The sequence below is a fragment of the Musa acuminata genome, chromosome BXJ2-7 (assembly GCF_036884655.1).
Source record: "Musa acuminata AAA Group cultivar baxijiao chromosome BXJ2-7, Cavendish_Baxijiao_AAA, whole genome shotgun sequence".
Lineage (NCBI taxonomy): Eukaryota > Viridiplantae > Streptophyta > Magnoliopsida > Zingiberales > Musaceae > Musa > Musa acuminata.
Genome location: NC_088344.1, coordinates 30,208,086 through 30,217,553, shown reverse-complemented (window position 1 = coordinate 30,217,553; position 9,468 = coordinate 30,208,086). Strand labels below are relative to the sequence as shown.

Genomic DNA, 9,468 nt, shown 5'->3' with positions numbered 1-9,468 from the left:
CGCCTCTGCCCGTGGGTTGCCAGCCCCGCCGGCAGCAAGCCTGCTGCAAGCAGGCCGCCGGCCGGCTGCTGCAGGCACAGCGCTTGCGCATGCGCCGGCGCTGTGCTGCCTGGCTGCGGCTGCCGCTGCAGGTGGCTGCAGGCATGCAGATCGAGGGCAGCAACTGTTGCTGCCCTTCCTCGCTTTTGCGTCAACGATTTTGACGTCAATATTCTTCCTAAACACAACACACGCAGTTCAAAAACCAATCATTCGCACGAACAACCTGGCTCTGATACCACTATTGGGAAATCAAGGGGGGGGCGACATCATATGCGCAGCGGAAGAACAAGAAAACAAAAATCCCCGATTCCCAAAAAGATGTTCATCGTCGTGCGAAGATTGGTGCGCAAAATCCGCAAAAACACAAAACTGCGTATAGAGATTGTGTTACCTAGGGAGATCGTATATCCCTGTTTCCTTGCAGATCCTTAGGAGAGGGTGAAGGAGGTCAAGCGTCCTCCTCTCTAGCGGTGATCCACACAGCAGGGTTGCGACGACGCTCCTCAAAACTCCAGGCCTACTCTGAGGTGGAGAGGGAGAGGATAATAGGAAGGGCAAGCAAAGACTCTAGCCTATGAGGCTGTGAATCCCTCCTATTTATAGAGATCCCGTGTCAAAACCCTAATGGGTCCTTTCCCTAGTGGGTATTGGATCTGCATCCAATAAGACAAGGGCTCCGTCGGATATCTCATATCCGAACCTCTACTCATCGCAATGCCTACCATATGTGTGTGACCCTCTAGGCCCAATATCGAGCTGGCCGTGAGTCATACCTGTCAGAACTCCTTCTAACTAAGTGAATTATTATCTCTGTAATAATTCACTCGACTCATCGACTACGGAAGTACTAGGCCACTACGCCGTAGTCCCCAGACGATACAGGGGAATCCAATCCATTGGACCTGTCTGTCCTCAGTTACCATGTACCTATAGTCCCTCATCCATCTAATATCCCAGAGACCGTATATCGAGCATGGTGCTGTCAGACCCATACGGTTTCTACTCGAGTCTCGCTCTAATCGGATTCTCCCGGAGAACTCTTTCTCTCTCAACCCGAATGACCCTGGCCAGGGATTTGTCTGAGCAAGAACACATGGGATATTCCTCTCATGATACCGAGAGTGGATGATCCTCTATCGACACTCAATAGCCCTCGTAAGGTCGACTACCACTCCCAATGACCAGCTGTACTAGATCTGGGAACAGCCAAACCTATAAGTCTGGTATCAAAGAGTGGAGCACTCATACAGGACATCCTTGGTGTCTCAAGTCTAAGAACCAGATACACCACTAGGACTACGGAATCGTTGTCTGACAATAAGGCATCATCAACCATCCAGCATTCCGTAAGCGGATCAATCAGTGAACTCATTCTCCAATGAGCACCTGTACTGTATCCCTAGTGTCCCTACACGAGCAGCTATGAGACCAGCTGCATCCATTATATGGACGGGTATACAGCACACCAGTCTATTCGGTTATCACGATGTCCCTCTCGAGTAACCTATGACCGGGATTATTTAGGATATGTGTTTAAAGGTGAATCGATCTCATTATCGTGATCTCATCACGATCCGATTCCCATTGCACAAATCCAAGGACATCACAATATATATGCATTTATGCAATAGTTATAAAGTGATATACACCAAAATATAATAAGCAAAAAGATTCTGTATCAAGTCACACGTGCCATCACTCACGTGATTGGCTTGTTGGGCACCTATGACTAGCACATGGACCACAACCTAATATGATTAGGCCCGAGCCAGTAGGCCTAATCACTCGCATCAAGATCTATGTATGCAACGGTGCATCTCCATGCCCTGTGATCGTCCATTTCGTCCTTGTCGGTTCTGTCGACATCTTGATGCATCTTCATGCATCACGATCGTTCGTCTCGTGGGTCCCGCTATCGCATCCACGCTCCCGCTGTGCCTTCTCATGTGAATACAACTTAATCATAGACACGCAGGCCCGATAATAAACGAGAAATATAATGGAGGTTCGCAGACCTCAATAATAATAATCACAGGTACACACATCACACGGTCCATGATCATCCGTCCACACATCATACATCACATGTATAAATAATCGTCATCATATAGGACTACTAGATAATAATAATAAAATAATAATAATCAACTAAACCTTTTAATTAATTAATATTTTTTGAAATCAGGGACATTATAGGGGATTTCTGAATTCATAGGGGTATTTTCATAATTTGGACAAAAGACAGAAACTGAAATTTCTCAAATTCCGAGGGGCAAAACTATCTTTTGCCCAGAAAACCCTAATACCCTTTCCCCTTTTCGCTACTGCCGCCGCCGCCACCCTACCGGCGGTGGCCTGTGCGGCGGGGCGAGGGCACTACCCTCGCCTGCAGGCGGCACGCCCGCTGGCAGCGCTGCCGCTGCGGGTGGGTGCCCCTTTCGGGCGCCGTCGCCTCCGCAGGCGGTGCTGTCCCGCCGGGCGACCGCCCCTTAGGCGGGGTTTCGCCCGCGGGAGCAGCGGCGCCTCTGCCCGGGGGTTGCCAGCCCCGCCGGCAGCAAGCCTGCTTCAAGCAGGCCCCCGGCCGGCTGCAGCAGACGCATCCCCTGTGCTGCCCGCCTTCGGCTGTGCTGCACGTAGATCGAGGGCAACAACTGTTGCTGCCCTTCCTTGTTTTTGCGTCAACAATTTTGACGTCAAAATTCTTCCTAAACACAACACACGCAGTTCAAAACCAATTATTCGCACGAGCAACCTGGCTCTGATACCACTATTGGGAAATCCTTGGGGCGACATCATATGCGCAACGGAAGAACAAGAAAAACAAAATCCCCGATTCCCAAAGAGATGTTCGTCGTCGTGCGAAGATTGGTACGCAAAAATCCGCGAAACATGAAACTGCGTATAGAGTAGATTGTGTTACCTAGGGAGATCGTATATCCCTGTTTCCTTGCAGATCCTTAGGAGAGGGTGAAGGAGGTCAAGCGTCCTCCTCTCTAGCGGTGATCCACACAGCAGGGTTGCGACGACGCTCCTCAAAACTCCAGACCTACTCTGAGGTGGAGATGGAGAGGAGAATAGGAAAAGGCAAACAAAAGCTCTCTAGCCCATGGGGCTCTGAATCCCTCCTATTTATAGAGGTCCCCTGTCAAAACCTAATGGGTCCTCCCCTAGTGGGTATTGGATCTGCATCCAATAAGATAAGGGCTCCGTCGAATATCTCATATCCGAACCTCTATTCATCGCAATGCCTACCATATGTATGTGACCCTCTAGGCCCAATATCAAGCTGGCCGTGAGTCATACCTATCAGAACTCCTTCTAACTCAGTGAATTATTATCTCTGTAATAATTCACTCGACTCATCGACTACGGATGTACTAGGCCACTACGCCGTAGTCCCCAAACGATACAGGGGAATCCAATCCATTGGACCTGTCTGTCCTCAGTTACCGTGTACCTATAGTCCCTCATCCATCTAATATACCAGAGACCGTATATCGAGCATGGTGTTGTCAGACCCACACGGTTTCTTCTCGAGTCTCGCTCTAATCGGATTCTCCCGGAGAACTCTTTCTCTCTCAACCCGAATGACCCTGGCCAAGGATTTGTCTAAGCAAGAACACATGGGATATTCCTCTCATGACGTCGAGAGTGGATAATCCTCTATCGACACTCAATAGCCCTCGTAAGGTCGACTACCACTCCCAATGACCAGCTGTACTAGATCTGGGACAGCCAAACCTATAAGTCTGGTATCAAAGAGTAGAGCACTCATACAGGACATCCTTGGTGTCTCAAGTCTAAGGACCAGATACACCACTAGGACTACGGAATCGCTGTCTGACAATAAGGCATCATCAACCATCCAGCATTCCGTAAGCGGATCAATCAGTGAACTCATTCTCCAATGAGCACCTGTACTGTATCCCTAGTGTCCCTACACAAGCAACTATGAGACCAGCTACATCCATCATATGGACGGGTATATAGCACACCAGTCTGTCCGGTTTTCACGATATCCCTCTCGAGTAACCTATGACCGAGATTATTTAGGATATGTGTTTAAAGGTGAATCGATCTCACTATCGTGATCTCATCACGATCCGATTCCCATTGCACAAATCCAAGGACATCACAATATATGTATGCATTTATGCAATAGTTATAAAGTGATATATGCCAAAATATAATAAGCAAAAAGATTCTATATTAAGTCACACGTGCCATCACTCACGTGATTGGCTTACTGGGCACCTAACATGTTAGGAGTCACATCTCCCTTTATCTAACATAACTATAGTTATAATACGTCGGTCAAAAGTCAAGATGATAATAGCTCGCACATGTCACTTAGACTTAACTATCATATAATAGTTTTCCACAAACCATAAAGATAGGAGACATAAGACGTGCGTAGCACAAGGATCATGACGAACAAGTCAACTCAAGGAAAGATGTGACCTATGTTAATAGCATGTTTGAAATGGTAAAGTGCTTTCAACAATAATTGACTAAATCGACCTAAGGTACTATATTTAATGACGGTATGACTAAATCAATCGGAAGCGTTATTTTTTATAGTATGATTAAATTGGTCTGAAGCATTATCTTCGATGACAATATAATCGAAATAACCTGAAGTACTATTTTTTATGGTAGCATAATCGAATCAGCCTGACGAGATACCTTTGATGATAACACGATCAAAATAATTAGAAGTGCTACCTTTAATAATCCAAATATTAGAGGGATTCGGTCCCAAATGAACAACCTCTCTTGCAGTAGCAACCCCAACCCCCTTTAGAGGAAAAAGTTTAGCCTGCCAACACAGAAGGATGTGATGGGATTGACGACTCATCTGAGTTTGATCTAAAAGTGGAGAAGAAAAAGATTGAGCTAGAAGACATTTCCGACCTTCCTTGGTTTATTGAGGAAGTTCTGAATCAAAATAATACTCTTAACTCTGAGTCTAAATTCTCCGAGTACTTAAAAAGGATAAAAAGAATAAATAAAAGGAGAAACTTATTTATAGGCCCAAGTGACTTTTGGGCTATTGATGCCAAACCCTTTGATTACCCAACGGTCTATTTGTAATTAAGGTGTTAGTCGCATAATTGTTGAAGATTATTAGTCATAGATATTATATTCGATCTGAAACCTCATGCACTATGGAGATATTTGGTTAAATCATATATATGAAATCTCAAGTCATGATTATGAATCAAATCTCCTTTGATTTGACATAATTATAGATATAATACAACACAACTCTCATAAAACATCATGCAATCATTCTCAATAAACAACAAAGACTATAAGACGTGTGTACCATGAGGATCATACTTGATAAGCCAACTCTATAATGAAAATGACCTATCACAATAGCATGATCGAAATAATCATAAATGTTATCTTTGATGATAATACAATTAGAACAGCTCAAAGCGCTACCTTTGATGACAACATGATCGAAATGATCCGAAGCATTACCTTTGTTGACAATATAATTGAATCGATTTGATAGCCCAAAGCATTATCTTCGATGCTCTCACTATTAGAAGGATTTGATCGGAGCAATCACTCTTACAGTAGCAACCTCTACCCTTTTAGTAGGAAAAACGTTTTGTCAATAGGAAGCGATAGGACAGGTGACTCACTCAAGTCTGACTTCAAAAGTAAAGGAAGAATAGATTAAGCTAGAAGACATCTCAAATATTAAGTTTAAGTTTAAAAAAAATTATAACTTTAAGTTGAAAAAAAAAATGAAGAGGACAAGTAAAACTACGGTGACATGTATCACACACCAAACAACAATATAATGAGAAATGGATAATGAAGAATCCATTAAGATTGCATCTACACAAATTGTTTGAAAGGACAAAGCAAACACAAGTGTAAATCATATAATAGATATCATCTTTTCTTTGAAATAATAGGCTCGACACTTGAGCCTTGTTGCATAGTATGAGTAACGCATGATTAGCAACTCATTAATATTTGATAGCTAATGATTACTAAATAGTAAATGTTTTGCGGATTGTTATTCGAACCTAAGAAAACATTTTTGGCACATGAGAATTTGAATCAAACAACTAAAATGCTCGTCCTTCGTTTCTTACTATCAACTAAAAAAAGAGTGCTTGCCACGAAAAAATTCTCTTCCTTCACAATCCCCAAAACTCTCATCACTTTTGTTGTAATTGATGTAAAACTCAAAAGATTCCTTCAATAATTTTGGCTGTCATGCAAGCAAAGATTATTTAGCAAAGAAACTTATAAATAACTCGGTTAATACAGTATGTCATGTTTCATACAACCGAGTTTTTGCAACACTAAAGTGTTCTAAACAATTATCTCACCATGTTAAACATGAGCCAATCACATCTTCCGATGCATGTAGGGTTGTGACAGAAATTGATTAAGATGCTCTAACTATTGGACTTTCTAGAAATCATCTCGAATTTTAGATAAAAACATGGGAGGCCCTCCCGAAGATGGAGAACTCCTCATAAGCTCGTACTACTGATGATTAGTGGGGATCTTATCAGATGGTGTCAATCATGTTGGTTGAAGAGACATTGGCTGGACTCTATCAACGCTATATTTGAGGCAAAACCTTTCTTCGACATAAGAGATGCCCAAACACACATGAATGGCTAGAGTTTCAGCAGCGACTTAGTTGTTTTCAACTTACGTTTGATTAGTTGTTCTTTACGTTTCATTTTATAATATATTTCTCTTATTAAATATACTATGTGTCAAGCGAAAGGGAAAGTATAATATATTTCGGCATATGTATAAAAGCTTTACTCCAATTTATCCTTTTTTTTTTAACTGCCTTTTGTCATAGCATCCTCGAAGCCTTCCTTTATAGTTATTACTTATTACTTCGTTTTAGATACACTTACTCTTTGTAAACTTACAATTAGCAAATCAACAAAATAATAATAATAATAATAAACTATTACGAACCATAAAAGACCAACACATAGTTTGTGCTAACTCACCATATAATGACCCTCATTTGAAATACCTTATATTAATATAAGTATGACATCGAAGGATGGATCTCTTTATTCTCACAACACACCATAGATATTGCACTATACTCGTAACGGGCAACTGAGAAAGCAATCAACAACGTAAAGCATTAGCATCCATGCATGCGATCTCACGTCTTCAGGCATCATCAGCCACGGCAAAGCAGGAGGCCTTCCTGTCCTGGATGACCGCTCCGCCAGCCGTGGCCACGTTCCGAGCGTAGCACTTGCTCCCGTCCCTGTACTGGTATGACGACCGGCTCCTTCCGCTCCCCCATCCGCCGCCCACCAGAGCCGATCCCTCCGCATCCTGCCGGTCGGTCAGCTCTCTCGTCGTCGTCGCCCCGGCCTGCCCTTCGCTCAGGCTCACCGCCTCCATCAACTGGTGGAAGAGCCGCGTCTTCTGCAGCACCGGCACGCCCGCCGCGTTCACGATCGCGGTCTGCACCTGCAAGGGAGCATCCATCACCGTCTGCGCCCGGGCGAGCCACTGGTTTCCCCTCATCACAGTCACCATCGTCCTCTCCTTGAGGATGAAATCGATCTGGGTCACCGCCCCGCGGTTCTGCACCTGCACCTGGCTCTTCAGCTTGATCTTATGCCGCACCTCGGTGGTGAGGTTACCCCTCGACGAGCTCACCCACCCGGCGAACCGTTCGAGCCCCTCGGCCCCGATCTCGGACTGGCCGTCGGGGTTGCGCCACTCGGCGTTGCGGTTCATCTGGATGGCTGGGACAAAATACTCCACCGGACCGGCCTGCACCGCGTCCGACCAATAGTCGACCCAGAGGTGGAGGTTGGCGTTCACGAGCCAGTGTGGCAGGGCGCTGCACACACCCAACCCGATCTCGTGGGGCCGCCCGTCGAGCATCAGCGCCAGGAACGGCGTCAGGTCGAGGTCGTAGGACGGCATGTCGAAAGCGCCGATTGCCGCCACCGGGGACCAGAAGACGGGGTTGATGGCGCTCGAGTAGATGACCGGAAAGGGAACGTGCCCGCCTACGTACTTCCCGTCGATTGTGGCGTAGACCTGCCGAAACGCGCCGTTGGCTCGCGGTGCCGAAGCCTTGGTTGCAGTTGGCTGGTGAAGATAGTTATTTCTCAATGGATTAGTGTACCATGATTCATCCTCGCCATGATATGACACAAAGATTTCAAGGACGGCGCGGTATGTGTTTCTGGGGATGGCGACGGTGGTGGACTCGACGCCGGTTTCGTTGTCAATACGGTACCAAAAGCCGGATCCATATTGTCCGTCGGGCTTGGAGATGGGGAGGACGAGGTCCGCGGGCTCGCGGTAAAGGGATCTAACGGAAGGGTGCGCCGCATTAGACATGGACTTCGACCCGCCGTCGTCGACCGGGCCGCGGAAGTAATGGAGGGAGACGTTGGCGCTGAAGACGCCGGGAAGGACCTTGTTTGAGTTCTCCAGCATCATGGAGATAACGCCGCCGCCATCAGCCAGGCGGCGGAGGAGGGCCGTGTAGCGGGTGACGTCCTTGTGGACGCGCCAGAAAGCGCCGCGAGCCATGGGGATGGGGGTGACGGTGCGGAGGACCTCGGCGCCGTCGATCCAGATGGCGGCGACTCGGGACTCCTGGAGGTCTGTGGCGGCTACACTGAGCTCGAGGACGACGCGCGTCCATGGGAAGGGGCAGTCTGAGGGGTGAGTATAGTTGGCAGAGGCCGGCGTCGCGCCGACGGTGTCAGCGAAATCGTGTTGGAGGACGACCAGGGAACAGTGCGGAGTCTGGGTGGGGAGGGCCGGGGGGAGGGTGGGGTCTAAGTGTTCTAGTGACACGCTTGGAATGGAACCTCCCGGGAGCTCAAGATTGCCATAAAAAAGAGATGGTGATGATGCCCCTGTGGAGCAAATGAAGGCGGCAAAGTAGAGATGGAGGAGGAGAAAGGATAACTCATATAGATTGGGATGCATCTTCTACGTGAAGATCAACCTTGTGAAAGATTAATCTTTGATGAATAAATTGTTTGTTGAGATGGATTGGGAAGAGAGAGTTATATAGTGAGGATCTGAAGAGAAGTAACGCTTAAAATGTGTGTCACTCGTTGAATTGTTGCAGCCTTGTATTATTGCTAACAACACGAGAACGAGAAGAGGGATACGAATTATAGGCTTTAAATACTTTGAACACTTGGAGTCCGTCGATGAGGGAGATTGAATACCAGGAGATTAGGATGCTTCCCTTCACCCTCTCTCTCTCTCTCTCCCATTCCGTTTTTGGTCGTCCGTTCTCCTATAGAATTATTCCTGTTGGATTGGACAAGTGAAGAGGACAAGTGAAGGGAGAACTTTATTCAACTCGACGAAAGAAGTGAACTGTGATGATAACATATCCTAAACGACATGGTACGTTCGGTAACAGTA

The 9,468-nt window shown here is 46.2% G+C and overlaps 1 protein-coding gene across 1 annotated transcript; it reads right to left on the bottom strand.

Moving 5' to 3' along the window:
- Positions 1-7,221: 7,221 nt before the first annotated feature.
- LOC103992247 (peptide-N4-(N-acetyl-beta-glucosaminyl)asparagine amidase A) lies at positions 7,222-9,018 on the bottom strand. Its single transcript, XM_018828803.2, has one exon. It carries the CDS (start codon positions 9,016-9,018, stop codon positions 7,222-7,224), a length of 1,797 nt encoding a protein of 598 aa, XP_018684348.2.
- Positions 9,019-9,468: the final 450 nt, after the last annotated feature.

Excerpts from the sequence above, each read along its gene's own strand:
- LOC103992247 (XM_018828803.2), bottom strand. The coding sequence starts at position 9,018 with ATGCATCCCAATCTATATGAGTTATCCTTTCTCCTCCTCCATCTCTAC.